The sequence below is a fragment of the Trifolium pratense genome, linkage group LG5 (genome assembly GCF_020283565.1).
Source record: "Trifolium pratense cultivar HEN17-A07 linkage group LG5, ARS_RC_1.1, whole genome shotgun sequence".
Taxonomy (NCBI): domain Eukaryota; kingdom Viridiplantae; phylum Streptophyta; class Magnoliopsida; order Fabales; family Fabaceae; genus Trifolium; species Trifolium pratense.
Window position 1 is genome coordinate 23,122,873 of NC_060063.1, and position 20,651 is coordinate 23,143,523.

A 20,651-nucleotide genomic window follows, 5' to 3' on the forward strand; every position below is an offset into this window, starting at 1 on the left:
AGTTCAGGTTTTTCAAAATAGGGGAATCAAAACTGCATTAAAGCCAAAAAAAAAAATACTAACGAAAATTTTTTTTTATCTAAAACAAATTATCCCAAAATTAGAAAAAAAAAAGAATGTAGCAAAAAAAAAAAGAAGAGAAAAAGATTTTATCGTATCTAAAACAATTATCCTAATCCAAAAATGAATTGACAGATAGGCATTAACTGTAATAAAAGTCAGCCCTAAACTTAAGAAACTTTTCAATTACCCAACCCAAACCAGTGAAATAAATAACCCTCTCACTCTCTCACTGATACCTAAACACAAAGTTAACGGATCTTAATCGTTCTTAATTCTTAATTTTTCCCTCATTCTTAATTTTTTCTCTCACTGATACTCTCTCATTCTTAGTTTTTCTCTCACTGAACGGTGAAAAAATGATGAAGGAATGTGATTTTCACTACGCTGCGACTGTAATGCATAAACCTAAGAAACGGTTAAGGGAATTCGGTGACGCCGCTGATTCTCACTGTTACTCACTCGCTGATCAATGTGGTTTGCGTCTTCGCCGTCGGATCAACGGTGACTGGGTCCCACCTCTCCTTCCACCACAGGTAATTTTCATTGCTAATTTTTTGTAATCGGTGATAACATTCATAATGTTTTTGTAATTTTCAATTTAATTTTGAATGTGACGGTAGTTTTGATTAACATGCATGTAGTTATAAATCTCACTGATAAGATTAAATTTGTTTAGAGTTTAATGGATATACTGACACTGTAAAATTGTTTTACACAATCATTCATCGAAAAGATTAAATTTTTTTAGAGTTTAATGAAGATACTAACTGTGTAAGATTGTTTTACATGATCATTCACCGAAAAGATTAAATTTTTTTAGAGTTTAATGAAGATACTAACCGTGTAAAATTGTTTTACATGATCATTCACCGAAAAGATTAAATTTTTTAGAGTTTAATGAAGATACTAACTGTGTAAAATTGTTTTACATGATCATTCACCGAAAAGATCAAAATTTTTTAGAGTTTAATGAAGATACTGACAGAGTGACAGTGTAAAATTGTTTTACATGATCATTCACCGAAAAGATTAAATTTTTTTTAGAGTGTAATGAAGATACTGACTGAGTGACAGTGTAAAATTGTTTTACATGATCATTCAATAAAAAAATTTGAATTTGTTATATCATATGAAAAAAGTGTGGTAAAGTGGAATGATGTGGCGGAAAACATGGTTGTTATTGTTTGACATTGTAAACTTCTTTACACCGTCAATGCATATTTCTAAACTTTGATGTACATATTTTTTATCAAAAAATGCTGATTGTTCGAACCTTAGCGTGTGTTAGAGTGTTGGTGCGTAACATTACTCTTTTTGTATTGGTTATGTGCTAAATTATATGAAACTTGTGTTACAGGAAAAACCACCTGAGATGAAGAAAAAGATTAAGCTCATAATCAAATTCACGGGGAAGTCAAAAAACGAGTCCAAATTTAAAAAGGGGGAAACAGTGGAAGTTAGCGACGGCAATGAAGGTTATAAAGGTGCTTGGTTTGTGGCTACTGTTATTGACACATTAGAAAAAGAAAGGTTTCTAGTTGAATACAAAGATTTGGTGACAAATGATGATGGTACTCGACCCCTGAAAGAAGAAATTGATGCTAAGTTTATTAGGCCTTCTCCTCCTTATGTTCCAAATTTTGGTTCTTTCAAAAAGTTACAAGAAGTGGATGCATGGTACAATGATGCTTGGTGGGAAGGTGTGGTTGTTGAATTAGTGAACACGACAGAGTGTTCTGTTCATTTTATGAACAATGAAGTGTTGAAAATTGAATGTTCGAAGCTAAGACCTCATCAAGATTGGATTAATGGAAAATGGATCATGTCTTCTAAGGTACATTACTTAGCTTCTCTTTTTTATAAATTGAATTTTCCCTGAATTGCATTTGCAGTGTAAAAACAGCTTTGAAAATTAACTTAAGAGTATGTTTGGATCATGTAATTGGAAATTTGAAAAGAGATACAAAATTAGAATTTTCAAACATTTGAGTCAAATTTAAAATGTCAAAAAGTTGAGGGACCAACTTCTAAATATGAAAATAGGGACCAGTTTGCAAATATTGAAATTCTCATATTTGATTAGACTATCCTGTATATACTTTTTATAAGAGTTGTAAATATTTAGTAACACCAGAGCATGTCAAAACCGTAGTTATTATTACTCTAATATTTGGTTAGACTATCTTGTTCAATCGAGTGCATGTTTCCGAGATAAAGGGTTGTAATAATCGATGGAGGAAGAAACTTACTTGCTAAAACAAAGTTTTTGCATGATTCTTAACTTGAGAACTCATGGAAACCATTTAATTTAAACATTTCTGTTTGGTTTCATTAAAGTTGGATTGAAGTTAAATTCTATTGTAATGTTTCTAGATTATAGATATAAGATAGTATAATATCATGTCCAAAAGATTCATTTTATGATTTTATTTTTTATTAATGTTGTTAATTTTTTAATGTATCTATCAGGAGCCGAGTGAGCTAGTGAAGAAGTTTGGAGATGTGATGCCAAAAGCCAACAATCTTGCCGGAACAAAGTTGATTTTGAAATATCCGATTCCTTGTGAGAATGCAAAGCAACCTACAGCTGTAATAACAAGGACACTATACACTGGAAGCAAATTTGATTTACATTTCTACAAAGGGGAAAAGGTAGAAATTCGAAGTGATGAAAAAGGCTATGAAGGTTCATGGTATACAGCAACTGTTGTCGATTTCTTCAATAATGGAAAGTACTTGGTGGAGTATTCGACACTGAAAACAGATGACTTAACAGAACCACTGAAAGAAGAAATAAATGTTTCAGATATTAGACCGTGTCCGCCTGAAGTTGATCGTTTTTGTCGATATGTGACATGCCAAAGGGTTGATGTTTGGTTTAATGATGGATGGTGGGAAGGTGTAGTATCTAATGTTGCTCATGGTTTCAATGGTTTCGAGTATAAGGTTTATTTTTGGACTTCGAATGAGGAGCTGGAATTTGAACACTGTTATCTTAGGCCTCATCAAGATTGGATTGATGGAAGATGGATGCTTGCTTCTTTTGTATGATCACTTTAACAAAACAAACTTACTTCAAATGTTTGGTGTATATATTCAGTATAAATGTAGGGTGTTATATTTTTTATTCAAAAATATTTGAAAAATATATTTAGCCCGATAATTAACAATCATATTGAAAATTATGACTAATATTGTCTTTTAAAGTAGTTCTTGTAATGATTAGAGTGTCCTTAAATCCATCTATTCTGATTTGGTCGATGTTGGTAATTTTTCGGGCAATGGTCTTATAACTTTAAATGTTTATAAGTTGAACGTTGATGGTAGTTCATTTGGCAATCTAAGAAATTCAAATTATTATGGTGGAATCCTTTTTAATTTTAGTGGTGTTTTCGTTCTATTATTTGTGAATATGATTCTCAGACAACAAATGTTTCTCTTGGCCGATGATCATTCTTATGTGTCTTTGGTGTCCCATAACAACAAGTAATTTATCAGGATCTTAGTTTCACTCACACTCTTCATGTAGAAAACGTTTGTGTTGATTGGCTAGTTAATCATAGTGTTTTTTCTATGCATATTGTTGTCATACTTTGTTCTTGTCCTCCTCAACTATTATGAACTTTTCTGGCTAACGTAATTGGAGTTATAGTTTCATAAAAGATCTTTGTTTTTATTTGTTTCTTTCTTTCTTTTGTATATCCACGGATAAAAAAATCGCATATTTGATAATTAAAGTATTTTTATAATGTCCGCTATTTAAGTAATCAAAAGGTATAAATAGAAATACGTATAACGCGCAAGAAATAAATAGGATAACAGAAGAAAATCTCATTTCAACATTTTCCTCTAATTAGGACTCATAAACTTTTTAAAGCCTTTTTCATAATCTTTATGTGTAACTCTTAGCTTGAGCCTACCTTCGCACACCTCCAAGTATAAATCAAAAATTTTAATACTTCTACCTATTATCACACATTTTAATACTTCTACCTATTATAATTCAAAATCTCCATTATCTCAAGCTTAATTCAAGTGTCATAGTTTGATTCAAAAAAATAAAATGAAGGTGTCATAGTCTAATCCATCAAACATACTTATTGTTCAATGATAAAAAAAAAAAAAAAGTTAAATATGTTTTTGGTCCCTATTGTTTCCCAGAATTTTCATTTTAGCCCTTGAAGATTATTTTCACACATTTTAGTCCTGAAATTTTTTTCGTCAATGTTTTTAGTCCAAACTTTTCATTCAACTCGTGCATACCATTTTAATTTTTTTTTTCTGTGGTCATCTTTAGTACATTATATGAATCTATGTTACAAAAGTTAAATTTTTTTTAACAAAAGATGAATTAAATATGAATATTTTAGTTTTTGCACATAAAAATTCATAAATAATTAATCTTATGTTAAAAAATTCTAAATTTTTATCGGAGATGTTCTTATAATATTATAAACATGAATACAAAAAATCATTCAAAAATGTGAAAGTATACACGAGTTGAATGAAAAGTATGGACTAAAAGCATTGACGGAAAAAACTTCAGAGACTAAAAAGTGTGAAAAAAATCCTCAGAGACTAAAATGAAAATTCTGAAAAACTATAGAGACCAAAGACATATTTAACACAAAAAAAATTATGGCTCATGTGTATGAAAAAAAATTGTTGAGTGGATAATACTCATTTTATGTACCACACAAATTATTCGATGAACATTAGTAATCGCTAACGTCATTTAATGTACTGATGCATAATGGAAAGTACTTGGTGGATTATTCGACACTGAAAACAGATGACTTAACAGAACAACCAAAAAAAGAAGTAACTGTTTCGGATATTAGACCGTGTCTGCCTGATGTTGATATCGTTTTTTTCGATAATGTGACACGCCAAAGGGTTGATGTTTGGTTTAACGATGGATGGTGGGAAGGTGGAGTATCTAAGGTTGCTCGTGGTTTCAAATTGAGAATAGATGACTCATGGTTGTATTATGAATAGATGACTCATACACTGCCATTCTAAATGTTTGAATAAGGAAACAATAAACTATGTATCTATGCTGTTATTGGGCATTATCTATGAACCAATATTGTATCATTTGCAAATGGAAGAATACCAAATCAGCTTCAGTGGAATACCAAATTAAAATGATCATTTACAGGGCGAGGTGAATTGTGTTTCAGGCCTATAGAACCTATACATTTGATACCCATACAAGGCACATTGTATTTTCCAAGTATATCAATACATGTATAAAACCTTCCATAAAAACACTAATACAAATTGAGAACAATTCAATTGACCTCAAGTCTGTGAACCAATATTGTATCATTTGCAAATGGAAGAATACCAAATCAGCTTCAGTGGAATGGTTCAAGTTGGAACTAGTCCACGATCAACATCAGGAGTGAAGAAAAGCACAGCTAACACTACAATAAACCAAAAGATGACACAGAGAAACAGAAACGCTTTTTTCTGCGAAACATACTCAGGCTGCACATTGTGATTGAGTTCCTGTAAAACATACTCAATTATCTCATCCCTAAGCTTCTTATACTGCAGATCAGCATTGTCCGAAGTGACGATCAAATCAGGCTGCACATTGTGATTGAGTTCCTCTAAAACATACTCAATTATCTCATCCCTAAGCTTCTTATACTTCAGATCAGCATTGTCCGAAGTGACGATCAAATCAGGCTGCACATTGTGATTGAGTTCCTGTAAAACATACTCAATTATCTCATCCCTAAGCTTCTTATACTGCAGATCAGCATTGTCCGAAGTGACGATCAAATTAGCTTTAAATTGTAGTAGAAAATTCATAATATCCTCCACACTGGTGAACTTGATCATTTCATACTCACACGCATCGGTTGTACAAATGATCTTTTCAGGCTGAAGCAAAGTTACAGAGGCAGGTTCTTCTAACAAGAAAGCCTAAAACAGAAAGATTCATATCAATCAGTTGAAGCGTTAACACTTAAATTCCAAGTGCTTGAAAGTTTCAATCACAGTTGCATTGAAAATTCAAACACACGTCAACGATATATCAATAGATCTAAATCTAATCACAGTTTCTAATGCATAAATTAGTAAATAATCACAGAAAAGTAATTTGAACATAAAATTTTTTCACAATTCTTTAAATCGACAGAATCGAAAATTCTAACAATATATCAACAGATCTAAATCTAATCACCAATTCTAACACATGAATTAGTAAATCATCACAGAAAACTAAATCTAAATCTAATCACCAATTTCTAACACATGAATTAGCCAATTCTAACAATATATCAACAGATCTAAATCTAATGAATTAGTAAATCATCACAGAAAACTAAATCTAAATCTAATCACCAATTCTAACACATGAATTAGCCAATTCTAACAATATATCAACAGATCTAAATCTAATCACCAATTCTAACACATGAATTAGTAAATCATCACAGAAAACTAATCTCCACATTGAAAATTTTCTCGAAGCTTTAAATTACTAAATAAACAACAACTTAATAGAGGATGACGAACTTTCAGTAGCGTTTAACAGTTCAGTGTCGCATTGATATAAATGACGAACAGAAGAACATCGGAAGAAGAATTATAAGCTATCGTACTTACCGTAGCATCTTCAGTGAGATTTTCCTCCGTGAGCTCAGAAAACGGCGAAAAATCCACAGATTCTTCAGAAACCGATGAAGATGAAGCATTCAAGCTCTTGTTCGAGATCTGAATTGAGCATAAAATCAAAATTACACAAAATAAATAAAAAAAATGAAATGCAAAACGTTGAATCAGTGATCTGAAGAATCGACGAAGTTAGGAATTGATGAATTTGTGCCTTTTTGGATTTCTTCGACGGAAAATGTTTGGATCTTCCGGTACGGTTCTCGGTGGAGCGAGCAGAGAGTTTGGTTGGAGTTTGTTGCTCTTTCATTTTGGCGGGTTAAACGGTTTTGCGAATTTCAATTTCAACGGTATATATAGGCCGAATCTTCTAGAATATTATGGATAAGAATAATTTTTATTTATATATTTTTTCCTTTAGCAAAAGTGTATTTTTTCTCAAAATACATTAGCAAAAGTGTATTTTTTTTTATAAAATACACAATAACAAAAAAGAAAGTGTCTTTTTATAAATCCCCAATATATTAGGAGGGAGGATTGAGAAATTTTTTATTATTTTTTTCAATAAAAGCAAAATATAATTTTGCATCTTAAATTTCGCCAGTAAAAGAAAGGAAAGGTTCAAAACATATTTTGGCTCTGTTTGGTAAAATTAAGCTATAAGCTAGCTTATAGCTGATAGCTGAAAAGCTAGCTTATTGAAATTAAAGTATTTGGTAAAATTAGCTTTTTAAATGATTGATAAATATAAAAAGACATAAAAGGATATTTATATGTAGTGGGTAGTTTATGTTTTAGTGGGTAGTTTTTTATTTTATAAAAAATAATAAAATTAAATTAAAGGTTAAAAATGGAAAAACTGTAAAAAGCTATAAGCTATAAGCTCAAACGCTACTTGAAATAGCATCTCAAAAAAAGCTATAAGCTCGTGAGAAAAGCTTTTTACCAAACACTTTTATTTTTTTCAAACAAGCTTATAAGCTAGTCCAATAAGCTATAAGTTAGCTTATTGGACTTACCAAACGCACCCTTTGTGATTTTTTATTCAAAAAATAAATGGCATAATAATTTTTAAATAATAAAATGGTCCCTTAAAGATATTTTTGGTTTCATATTGGTCCCTTAAAGAAAAAAAGGTCTAAATAGGTCCCTTAAAGAAAAAAAGGTCCGAATAGGTCCCTTAAAGACATATCCGTTAATCAGTTTGGTCCTATTTAGACCTCTTTTTAGGGACCAAACTGATTAACGGAGATGTCTTTAAGGGACCTATTCGGACTTTTTTTTCTTTAAGGGACCTATTTGAACCTTTTTTTCTTTAAGGGACCAATCTGAAACCAAAAATATCTTTAAGGGACCATTTTATTAATTAAGCCTAATTTTTATTAAAAAAATTATAAAGAGAGGAAGTTTACTCCTTTTTTTTACAAAACTCCATTTTATTGTTGATTATAGGAATTGAAGGGAAATAACGTTACAATGATTTGAGAATTATAAGGTTGGCTTGATGGCTAAGGTAGAAGAGTTAAGAAGTGAAGCGATAAATGTGGTCTTAGGTGAATATTTTCTACCAATAAAAAAAAGCTTGCCAGAAAAAGAAAAAAGTCTCTATAATTTTTAAAAACAAAATAATATAAATGATGAGGATTAAACCAATTTTTAAAAGTGTACAAAAAAAAAGGCTTAATTAATAAAATGGTCCATTAAAGATATTTTTGGTTTCATATTGGTCCCTTAAAGAAAAAAAGCTCTAAATATGTCCCTTAAAGAAAAAAAAGTCTGAATAGGTCCCTTAAAGACATATCCGTTAATCAGTTTGGTCCTATTTAGACCTCTTTTTAGGGACCAAACTGATTAACGGAGATGTCTTTAAGGGACCTATTCGGACTTTTTTTTTCTTTAAGGGACCTATTTGGACCTTTTTTTCTTTAAGGGACCAATCTGAAACCAAAAATGTCTTTAAGGGACCATTTTATTAATTAAGCCAAAAAAAAAACCAATTTTTAAAAGAAATATATAAATAAGTCTTTGTAACTATGTGCCATAAAAGGGCGGATTCTAGTGTGGGATAGCGAATCATATCTCCCACAGGTGAGGGACCAAAGAAAAATCATTTTCAACCATCAGATATAATTAATGGTCAAGATCTACTAAAATTAATTAAAAAGAGAACATTTAAAATTATCCACTCAAGATCTAATTGTATATCATCACCGTGCCTTCATCACCATCTCTAGAATCCATCTTCTACTTCTTCAGTCTTCACTGCAACATTCCTCTTCACCATACCAACTCTATTGAAGTACAAAAAAGTCTCCTCTTCAATTTAACAACAACAGCCGAATTGGTGGGAGTTTTTTTCTTCTTCCAAATATCAGTAAACATTAATTTTCATTAATCTGTAAAGATCTATTACGGTGCATTTTTCAATAGTCGACATAATAAATGATTATATTGTGGATTTAATTCCTGGTGAAGAAAAAACACATTTGAGTTATGATACGCCACTCGCACGGAATGTAGATGGTCAGACAATGGATGATGTTCATACTCCCGAATTTTTTAACACGATTTCTACGTCGGGACTCCCAAATCACAAGTTGAGACTTAAAGTTGGAGTTCCTGTTATGCTATTAAGGAATTTGAATAAAAAATTAGGATTATGCAATGAAACAAGACTTATTATTACAAGATTGAGAAAACGTGCTTTTGAAGGAAAAATTATTTCAGGAAGTAATATTGGTGATCATGTTTTCATACTTAGATTTTCTTTGACACCATCTGACGTAAGAATTCCTTTTAAATTTCAACGGAGACAATTTCCTTTAATGATTTCTTTTGTGATGACTATTAATAAGAGTCAATGACAAACTTTAAAGCATGTTGGGATATATCTTCCGTCGTCAGTGTTTTCACATGGTCAGCTGTATGTTGCGATTTCAAGAGTTACTTCTAGAGAATGATTAAAAATATTGATCATCGAGGATGACGGCGAAGAACGACTAAGACTTCGAATGTGGTCTATAAGAAAGTCTTCTGTAATATACCTTCATTTGTATGAATATTTATCCAAAATTATTGTTGAATTATCATTTAATATTACTCAAAAATTTTCATATACCTTATATTATTGCAATTATCATATCGTAATTTATAATTACATACTCCCTCCGTCTCAAAATATAAGCAAATATGGGTCAAAGAAACTTGATGTATTTGGTTAAAGATTTGGACCAAATACATTCACTTTTGTTGATCTACTTTTGCTTATATTTTGGGACGGAGTAGTATCTTACAACTAATTATATCAAACTAAGTAAACCCGTTGATTTTATTTTTTTTGAAGTAAAACCCGTTGATATTGTAACCGCAGTTATAGAAAATCTATTTTCACATAATTGATTGAAATGAATGGAAAATAGTGACCTCAATCACATTAGTAGTAATAGCAAGTTTTAATTAAAAAAAAAAAAAAAAAATCACAGTAGTAGTAACCAGCTCAGAAAAGTTGATGGATAGATAATTACCATTATTAGCTAAATGATAAGCTAAATGATAGGGAAATAGCTACATTCTACTCTTTCCGTCTCAAAATATAAGAGCTGGTTTGACTACTGTACGTATGTCAACACCCAATTTTGATCATTAATATCTTTAATTTTTTATTAGTAAAAATTATAAAAACTTGATATTTTAAAAATACACTCATCAAAACAAATCAAACAAGATCTTATATGCTAATATTTATATCTATATATTATTAAAAAAATATGGTCATAATAAGATAAGTGAATAGTGTCATTTAGTCAAAATAGCTCTTATAAAATAGGACGGAGAGAGTACTCCTACATTACTATCAAGTCACCATTTTAAAAATTAGAAAGTAAAAATGAAAATTTAAATTGGATTAAATAATGAGCAGTAAATGCTTACTCTCTCCAGCCTGATTTATAACAAATCTTGCTATTTGCATGCATATTTACTTAATTTGTATGTGTAAAATATATCAATAATCAACTTTTAGCAAAGTTAATATATGGAACTTTTTTTAGGCCAAAACAGCTTTTCGCTCCCTAACCTCTTCGAATCCCAGAGAAAGCAAAAATATTTAAGTGATATTCTTATATATATTATTTTTTGACACACGTGATTAAATCTTATATATATGCATCGTCTTTCATAACAATCTTATATATAGCAATTATTCATTTGTATATGCAACGCAAATAATTCAGATTTAAGTGAGATATTCATTTATATGCATCACCTTGATATCATGTGCACTATTGCTATTATTATTATTTGTATTATTTTTACACATAGAAAATGCACTATTATTAATTTTCACCATCACAGTAAAAGTGCATACTACTATTAATTAAATAAAAATAATAAAAAATAATCATTTATTTTAATCAGTATATTTGTGGTAGATAAAATTAAACAGTTGATAATTTGTTATGTCATGTAATAATATTTTAACAAATATAAATTTATAAAATTTACAAATGGATTTAAAGTTTATATCATTTAGATTATTTGTATTAAAATTTTACACAAATCTAAAATTATTTTATATGTTACCGAGGTTCGTTAAAATTAAAGATTTATGCATCTTTATTGAACATTTTTAATTTTTATGAATATCAATAACGTATCAAATTATTTTAAATTTGTGTAAAATTTGACATAGAAGATCAAAATAATATATACTTCTAGTTCTAATCAAACGGTAGATTTTATAAAACACTATTAAGTAAAATGTTATATATAGATTGCGTAAAAAAAATGTTATATATAGACACACAAAATGTTAATATTTGTTTAATATATTTTTAAATCATTTTATTTATTTATAATGATTTTTGATATTATAAAAACTTTTACAAAATATTTAATCAAACAGATCTTAAAAAGTAGTTTATTTAAAGTTTTTCAAAAAATGAAATCACCAAACAACTTTAACTTTATTTCTAAAGCACTTATTTTGAGCTTTGTTTTAAAGTAACTTTTAGGCAATAAAAAAGTCGGGCCAAACGGTACCTTAATCACGTGTGTCAAAAAATAATATATATAAGAATATCACTTAAATATTTTTGCTTTCTCTGGGATTCGAAGAGGTTAGGGAGCGAAAAGCTGTTTTGGCCTAAAAAAAGTTCCATATATTAACTTTGCTAAAAGTTGATTATTGATATATTTTACACATACAAATTAAGTAACTTTTTTTTATTAAGTACTTCTAAAAAATACTATTTGGCCTGACTTCTCCTTTTTTGGAGTAAAAAGTCAGAAATAAGCTGGGCCAAACGGTACCTAAGAAGTCTTATTTTAGAGTAAAAATTGAGTTTCTTTCTAAAAAAAAAAAAAAAATTAGTTTCTTTGACAAAAATAACCCTAGCCACTAATATTAATTATCTGAACTGAAAAGCAGTAGTCTTACTAATTTTAAGAACTATTGGGCTTCTCTGTCAAAAAAAAAAAAAAAACTATTGGCCTTTGGTATTCCATATCGTTAGTACTCCATCCGGTTCTATATATAAGAAATCTTTCACTTTTTAGATTTATTGTAAAATAACTGTATCTAGACTATACTATTGTCTAGATAAATTAATTCCACAATGAATCTAAAAAGTCAATTTTTTATTTTTTTGTATATAGGACCGGAGGGAGCAATACATAGTGGTGCATCCGACTTTTTCAAAATCATCATATTAATGAAACACCGATAGTATTAAAGGGAGGAAGAAAAAGTACTCTGCATAACGGAAAATCTAATGAATCTAGGAAGAAGAAAAAGGCCAATTGAATGATACTGTATTAAATGTTGGTTGTTTCAAAGAAAGCGTATTTTTGGTATATAATGGTATTAAATTGAGTTGAACTTGATTTTTATTTACTTTTGCTTCTAAATAAGGTCGGAGGAAGTATCATTTACCCTAATTGATTGATTGCACTAAGCAAGTCATACATTGACTAGAGTTGAGTCTTCATGGGTCTTTAGCTGTCGCGCTCCGCTCGACGGTCCAGAGGAGAATTTCCTCGATAATTGGGCTATAAGCCCAACTCAAAATAAATTCAGAGTTTAATCGCAAGATAAATAAACTTTGGCAAAAAATTTATTTTAATCATTGCAGAACTTGAGATGTTTCCAAATCTCCATTCTTACTACTATTTTCATTTATATTTTTTTAAGTGTAATGCTTAGTACTACTAGTACTCCCTCTGTTCCTATTATAAGTCTTTTTTCAAAAATAAAATTTGTCCTCCATATTTATTATTATTTTTTCAAACATAACATTACTTTACATTATAATATAAAAAATCAATTACATAAGAAACACTTTAGAAAAAAAAAAATTGGTCTTTTTTATAAGAAACTTTGACCAATTTTCAAATATTTCATTTTACTTATGCCCTTATTTATTATGAGAGAGAATATTAAAAATAAGTAATTTAGTTGAATTAAAAGTAATTAAATAAGGGTATACATGGAAATTTATAAGAGTATTAAATAAAAATAACTATGTACAATATATTTCCTTGATATGTGTAAATTTTTCAAAGTGTCCCTTATAAAAAGAATCAGAGAAAGTATATTTTTTCACGAAGGATAATTTAGTAATTATAATACCAAAAAATACATATTCATTAATCATTACACTATCAATTTTTTTTTAATATGAATAAAAAATATCAATGGGGCTCATAAGGGAGGGAGAAAGTATTATGGATAAGTATGCAGTGTAGCTACTGCTAGCTTCAAGTGAAGGGGTTTTCTTTATCTATGCAATGCAACACAACCTACAATCCTACATTACCAATTATGTACCAACATGACTGGTGGCCTTCGTTGCACAATGCGATACTTATGCTCTGCAGGAAAAGATTTGTTAGCGAGCGACAGAGCGAGCCTCGAAAAGCAAATTTGTCACTCCAAAATTGATTTTAATAATAGTTTAAAACAAATTAAATGATAATAGACGAAAAATGTCACTCCAAAATTGATTTTATTTTCAAATGGGTCATTTCAAGATTGTTGTTCTGGTCTAGTTTACTCAATGTAGGTAATGTTAGTAAATTACATGGCTTTTAACTAAAATATTTAAAATCAGTGTCTTGCTAAAGAGTGACGGGAACACTATTTAACATTTTTCTCAAAATTATCCGGACTGTTTTAAATGGTTATAAACTATTTCATCGGTCCCAATTTAATTGATACAATTGACTGTTGTGCATAATTTACACATATTGTGATTTTATTTTTCTACTAATAAACAAAAATAAATATTAGCATATAAGATGTTTGATTCGTTTCAGTGAGTATTTTCAAAATATCAAATTTTTATAATTTTTACTATTATACGATTAAAAATATTAATCGTCAAAGTTATGTATCGGAATGCATAAAACAGTCAACTGTGTCGATCAAATTGTATTGGAAAATATAGAGAGAAGATTTTGATTAATTTCTTTCATTATCCCTTAGTGAAGATATTACAGAGAGAGGATTGTATTTATACAATTGAAGGTGGATCAAGTTTCTAACTGACTTGACCCTTTGACTCTAACTAATATTGCCAGCTCAGCATATGCAGTTACAACAAACTCCTATCCTAACTAATGACTCCTAAGCTAACTCCTGACCTGTAAACAAGGCTTAATTACATACAAGGCATATACACTGATATCCCCCCCACAAGATCAAGGGGGTTCAAGACAAGAGAACACCTTGAGCTTGGCGCGAATTGAAGCAAAGTTAGCAGGCGAGAGAGGCTTAGTTAGAGGATCTGCAAGCTGGCCAGAGGCTGGAACATGGAGAATGTGAAGTTGCTTAGCTAACACTTTTTCTCTGACAAAGTGAATATCCAGCTCGAGATGCTTTGTACGTGAGTGAAGGACAGGATTATGGGCAAGAGAAACAGCACTGATGTTGTCACATAGAAGAGTAGGAGTGTGAAAGGGCACCTGCAGCTCATGAAGAAGGGATTGGATCCAAATCAACTCAGCAGTAGTGTTTGCCATGCTCCTGTATTCAGCCTCAGTGCTGGAGCGTGCCACCAACTGTTGTTTCTTAGAGCCCCATGAGACGAGATTAGGACCAAAATAAATGCAGGACCCAGACGTGGATCTTCTATCATCATGATCAGTGGCCCAATCAGCATCACTGTAGGCACGAAGAGAGAATGGAGGACCATTTGTGGAGGGATGAATAAGCAGGCCATGATGAATAGTGCCAGTGAGATACCTTAAAATACGTTTCACAGCTTTCCAATGAGACTCTAAAGGATTAGCCATAAATTGACAAACCTTGTTGACACTAAAGGCAATATCAGGCCTTGTAAGTGTAGCATACTGCAGAGCTCCTACTGTGGACCTGTAAAGAGTAGGGTCACTCATAGTGTCTGTACCAATTTTGCTTAATCTGCAACTACTCATCATAGGCGAGCCAATGGGTTTGGAGTTGGCCATCTTAGTTTTGACAAGCAGATCTCTGATGTATTTGGCTTGATTCAGTAGCAGGGCACCAGAAGGCAAGTGATGAACCTCAATACCCAAGAAATAATCAACCTGTCCCAACTGTTTAAGGGCAAACTGAGCATTAAGTTTGTGAATCACATCTTGAATTAAATGGGGAGCAGATCCTGTGATTAAGATATCATCAACATAAATGAGCACATAAGTGCTGCTGCCATGTTGACTGTGAACTAGTAGAGAAGGATCACACCTACTTTTAACAAAACCCATTTTAAGCAAAACTTGAGTGAGTCTTTCATACCATGCTCTGGGGGCCTGTTTAAGACCATATAAAGATTTGTGCAACTTACATACCAAGGATTTGTCTGCAACTTCAAAACCAGTGGGTTGTTGCATATATACTTCCTCTTGTAACACTCCATTAAGAAATGCATTGTTTATATCTATTTGTTGTACTTGCCATTTATAAGTAACAGCTAAAGTCAGCAAGATCCTGATAGTAACTGGTTTAACCACTGGAGAAAAGGTCTCTGTGAAGTCAAAACCAGCCTGTTGTAAGAATCCCTTGGCTACTAGACGTGCTTTGAGCTTGTTAACACTGCCATCTGGATTTTCCTTCACCCTAAAGATCCACTTACATCCAATGGCCTTTCTATTTGATGGGAGAGGCACAAGGGACCAAGTGTTATTGGCCATCAGTGCGTTATATTCAGTGTGCATAGCATTGAGCCATCTAGGGTCACTCATAGCACTTTTGACAGTCAAGGGTTCAGTCTCAGCAAGAAAAACCTTTGGTTTAAGACTTCCAGTTTTGCCTCTAGTGACCATTGGGTGATTGTTGTGGTCAGAAATGACAGGCGGCACAGTAGTAGGTGGGGGAGTTGTTGCAGGGAGGGGTAAAGTAATTGACTGAGATGTCAAATCAGGAGGTGGGATTGTAACAGGTGATTGTTGAGGAGTTGCAGTATTATTAGGGGAGGGTGTACTAGTACAGTGGTTTGGTGAGTTTGCAGTAGTAGAGTTGGCTGGTGGTGATGAAGCATGGGTCTGCAAAGGAAATTTGATTTGTGCAGGATAACTCATGGAATTATGCAGTGTGCTTGTGGAAGCAGAGTTAGGAAATAAGGACAAATAAGGAAACTTGAATTCATGAAAGACAACATCCTTAGACACATAAATTCTACCTTCTGAATCTAAGCATTTGTGACCTTTGTGTTGGGGAGAGACTCCTAAATAAACACAAGGACTTGATCTGAATTGGAATTTATGTTGGTTATAAGGCCTTAAATGAGGGAAGCACAGACAGCCAAACACTTTTACTTGAGAGTAATCAGGTTGTGTCTTATATAAAGCATGGTGAGGGGAACTGAATTGAGGAATAGCACTGGAAGGGAGTTTGTTAATAAGAAAGACAGCCTGAGTAAAACTGTGGTCCCAATATTTAAGTGGTAAAGAAGCATGAGAGAGTAAAGTAAGCCCCATCTCTACTATTTGTCTATGCTTTCTCTCTACGGTACCATTTTGATGTGATGTATGAGGACAAGTAAGTCTATGTTGAATGCCCAAGGTGTTTAAAAGTTCAGTAAAGGGTCTAAACTCTCCACCCCAGTCAGATTGCAAAGCTTTAATAGTGGTTTGAAACTGAGTTTTAACAAAGGCAAAGAATTGTGTGAAAGCTTTTAAAGCATCAGATTTGGCCTTAAGGAAATATATCCATGTATATTTAGTATAAGTGTCTACAAAGGTGATATAATAGTTGTATCCAGAATATGAGACAAAAGGAGCAGGCCCCCACAAGTCACAGTGAATGACCTCAAAAGGTTGAGTGTAAACAGTTGTGGAACTAGGAGCATAAAGTCTATGAGATTTGCCCATACTGCAAAACGTACAAGATGAAATATGAAATTTATTTGAACAAGAGACATTACACAACTGTAAAACAGACTGAATGGCATTGGTATGGGCATGTCCCAACCTCAAATGCCATTTATGAAACTCATTGTCAGGTGTAAAAGCAGTAATAGCATTGTTACAAGTGACAGAATTATTGAAAACAGGAAATTGAGTAGACTTAGAACTAGAAAATGAATTACTAGCATTTGGAAGAAACTTGAAGGGCTTGAATTGATAAAGTCCATCAGATCCCACAGTGCCTTCTAGCAGAACTTGCTTAGAATCCTGTGATTTCACAAAGCACTTATAAGGATGGAATTCAAATATGACACTATTATCTTGAGCAAACTTACTTACTGACAAAAGATTTTTAGATATATGAGGTACATGCAGCAAATCATTTAGGGTTAGGTTCACATTGGGATTATTAGGGGAAGTAAATTGGGATTGGCCTAGAGATTTGATAGACAAACCTTGGCCGTTACCCATCATGACCTGTTCTTGGCCAGTGTAGGGACTGCCATAAGCAAGATTGTGTGAATTGAACGTGAGATGGTGGGAAGCACCTGAGTCCGGATACCAGGAGGAGCTAGCCACGGACTCCATATCAGAGGGAGGTGCATAGTATTGAGGCAGAGCAAGATGTGCTGAGGGTCTCATGTAGGGATTGAAGTGAGATGGTCTGGGAGCAGGACCTGCATTATAGCCACGATTAGGGGTTCTCATAGTGCTAGGGTCATACCTGTGCCAGCAACCAATGGCATCATGATTAGGTTTGCCACAAATTTGGCATTGCACTTTCCCTTGAGCAGAGGACTGAGACCTGCCACGGCCACGACCACGAAATTTGCCTTTGCCTCTTCCACGGTTCGAATTGACATTATAGTGCGCAGTACCAGCTTCAGAGAGATCTTGATCATTAACTGATTCAGAGGATTTGGCCTCAGTGTGAGCTACATGCGCAGACACCGTTGGAGTTGACAGTTCTTGCTTGAACTTCTCAAACTGTGCTTCCTGAAGGAGAAGCAACGCCTCAACGTCTTCAACAGTAGGAGAATCAAATCGACTGTAAATCATCATGACAAACGAATTGAATTCCTCTGGTAGTCCTTCAAGAATCGCATCGACCTGTTCTTGCTCAGAGACAACGTCACCAACTGCAATAAGAGAGTTTACAATGGTTTTGATGCGTAGAAGGTATTCGTTGATAGACCTAGCGTGCTTCTTTGTGTTCTTGAGCTCGGATCTTAACTGTCTTGCACGAGATTTAAGCACAGAGTTGAAATATCGATGGATCTTATCCCATACTTCGTGTGCGTGTTTGCAATTAAGGACTCTAGGTAACACGCTTTCAGATAAGGTAGATAACAGCCAGGTAAACAAGGTTTGATCCTTAACTAACCATTGTTGATATGCAGCAGAATTCATACCTTGAGCTCGAGCTTCCATGGAGTCAAATTGAAGAGGTATTTGAGGATTTACCACAAATCGATGGAGATTATGAGCTGTGATGACGCCGTTCACCTGTTGACTCCATAGCAAGAAGTTTTTCTCGTCGAGCTTAATCGTCAGTGAATGCGTCAATCCAGTCTTGGTCGAATCTTTGGAGGTTTGCGGAAGCGAGCGCAGCGAATCGGGGATCTGTGGATCGGTGGAAGCCATAGATGGAGTTTCGTCCATGGCTGGAGCTTCTTCCATGACGGAGAAGATGAAGAAACGCGGAAGCGAAAAAACGAATCAGTGGCTCTGTGATACCATATTGGAAAATATAGAGAGAAGATTTTGATTAATTTCTTTCATTATCCCTTAGTGAAGATATTACAGAGAGAGGATTGTATTTATACAATTGAAGGTGGATCAAGTTTCTAACTGACTTGACCCTTTGACTCTAACTAATATTGCCAGCTCAGCATATGCAGTTACAACAAACTCCTATCCTAACTAATGACTCCTAAGCTAACTCCTGACCTGTAAACAAGGCTTAATTACATACAAGGCATATACACTGATAAATTGGGACGAAGGAAGTAGTACATAGATAAAATAAAAAATTATATAAAGCAATAGCACCTACAAGAACCTATTAATTTAAGAGCAAATCACTAGTATTTTATAAAAATCGATTTACTTAAAATCATTTTACTCGTTGCAGAATCAACCAAACATATGCATAATTAACACATTTTTTGGGAATAAATTCTCTATAATAGTAACATTATCATGCAGAGGAATCACACCCATACAAAAAATGAAATAGTAAAAAGCTCTTACATCATTACCCTAATTGATTGATTGAAATGTATGCAAAATAGTGAATGCAAGATCACACCATTACCATTAGCTACATGTTACTAGGGAAATAGCTACTAGACCATTACGTACAGTACTATCAAATCACCATTTTAGAAACAAAAATTAAAAACAAGATTAAACTGAAGAAATAAACTATTAAAGCATAAGCAGTTTCATCACCTAAGAAATTTACAAGCAAAATCAATTAACCGTACCATTATAGTATTAATCCAAACTCCATTGCTATGAGCTGCGAATGATTCTGAATATGCATTTTTCAATTTTCATCGCGTAAACCTCCAAGCTTTGACATTCTTCCCAATGCGGAAAGCACAGTAAGCATCAACACTCGCATAAACAACTTGTTCATCGCTCAGAACTTCATCATCCCAATCACTTCTTCCAATTTCACCACTCTGTTCAATTTCATAACCGAGACATTTCTCAACGATTTCATCCACCGAAGCACGAGCTAGGTCTTCATCATCATCATCATCTTCAGCCTCTGCTTCACCGTAAAGCCTCAGATCCAACGGATCTCTGTACATCTCGAATCGTTGATCCGACGTCTTCAACTTCCGGCGATCGGAATGGTTCCAAAAACCTACAAATGTGTGGTTACGATTCAGAAGAAAGTTCCGGAGGCTCTTTGGAACGTAGGTAGCGTGAGCTAGTTGGAAGATTAAGCATCGGCGACCGACGCAGAGCTGTAAAGTATCAGCTGGAGGATCCCTGCCGCCGGGAGTCCATTGAACGCCGAGACCGACGACGAGACGGTTTCGCTGTAGGTCGCGGCGGTTGAAAAAAAGCGTGGTGAAAATCCACTTTCTGACAACGGAAGCAACGGCGGTGACGGTTACTTTGATTTCGTTTCCGTGCAAGTTAACGGTGTAAACGTCGTGAGTGTTAAAGCTTTCACGGTCGACGATGGAGGGCATTTTGGACTTTTGAGTGTTAGAATGAAAGGAAATGGAATAGAAAATTTGTTGTGAGTGGAATGCAGTTATGGTGGCTGCTGCATCAAGCGGTTATGTACTATTGGAGAGAGACAATTCGCGCGGTAGTGGGATATGATTCTGTACGAACGCTGCTGTATATTCTACGATACACCAACTAACAACTTCTTGAGCAAGTTTGAGTTTCTATTTTCTATTTTATTTTCTTTATATTAAGTTTGTTTGATTTGTTCTTTTTAAAAATCTTTGTAGCTTTGAACCTAAATTGATATGCACGGGCCTAGGTTCACATTTATCTGTATGAGGAAAAATTTATATAAAATAAATTTTATATAAATGGAGAGT

The 20,651-nt window shown here is 33.0% G+C and overlaps 3 protein-coding genes across 3 annotated transcripts; 1 reads left to right on the forward strand and 2 right to left on the reverse strand.

Moving 5' to 3' along the window:
• The first annotated feature begins 185 nt into the window (after positions 1-185).
• LOC123883179 (protein AGENET DOMAIN (AGD)-CONTAINING P1-like) lies at positions 186-3,254 on the forward strand. The gene is made up of 3 exons (XM_045931916.1): positions 186-596; positions 1,421-1,897; positions 2,533-3,254. Exons 1-3 carry the CDS (start codon positions 420-422, stop codon positions 3,112-3,114), a joined length of 1,236 nt encoding a protein of 411 aa, XP_045787872.1. The 5' UTR covers positions 186-419; the 3' UTR covers positions 3,115-3,254.
• Positions 3,255-5,175: 1,921 nt separating this feature from the next.
• LOC123883182 lies at positions 5,176-6,873 on the reverse strand. The gene is made up of 2 exons (XM_045931920.1): positions 6,688-6,873; positions 5,176-6,000 (listed from the first exon to the last, which is right to left on the reverse strand). Exon 2 carries the CDS (start codon positions 5,914-5,916, stop codon positions 5,437-5,439), a length of 480 nt encoding a protein of 159 aa, XP_045787876.1. The 5' UTR covers positions 5,917-6,000; positions 6,688-6,873; the 3' UTR covers positions 5,176-5,436.
• A 12,469-nt stretch (positions 6,874-19,342) lies between these two features.
• On the reverse strand, positions 19,343-20,487 carry LOC123883180 (exonuclease mut-7 homolog). The gene has a single exon (XM_045931917.1). It carries the CDS (start codon positions 20,286-20,288, stop codon positions 19,635-19,637), a length of 654 nt encoding a protein of 217 aa, XP_045787873.1. The 5' UTR covers positions 20,289-20,487; the 3' UTR covers positions 19,343-19,634.
• Positions 20,488-20,651: the final 164 nt, after the last annotated feature.

Coding starts and splice junctions, on each gene's coding strand:
- LOC123883182 (XM_045931920.1), bottom strand. CDS start 5,916: ATGATCAAGTTCACCAGTGTGGAGGATATTATGAATTTTCTACTACAA.
- LOC123883180 (XM_045931917.1), bottom strand. CDS start 20,288: ATGCCCTCCATCGTCGACCGTGAAAGCTTTAACACTCACGACGTTTAC.
- LOC123883179 (XM_045931916.1), top strand. CDS start 420: ATGATGAAGGAATGTGATTTTCACTACGCTGCGACTGTAATGCATAAA. Junction 597..1,420: donor CACCTCTCCTTCCACCACAG/GTAATTTTCATT, acceptor CTTGTGTTACAG/GAAAAACCACCTGAGATGAA. Junction 1,898..2,532: donor AATGGATCATGTCTTCTAAG/GTACATTACTTA, acceptor TGTATCTATCAG/GAGCCGAGTGAGCTAGTGAA.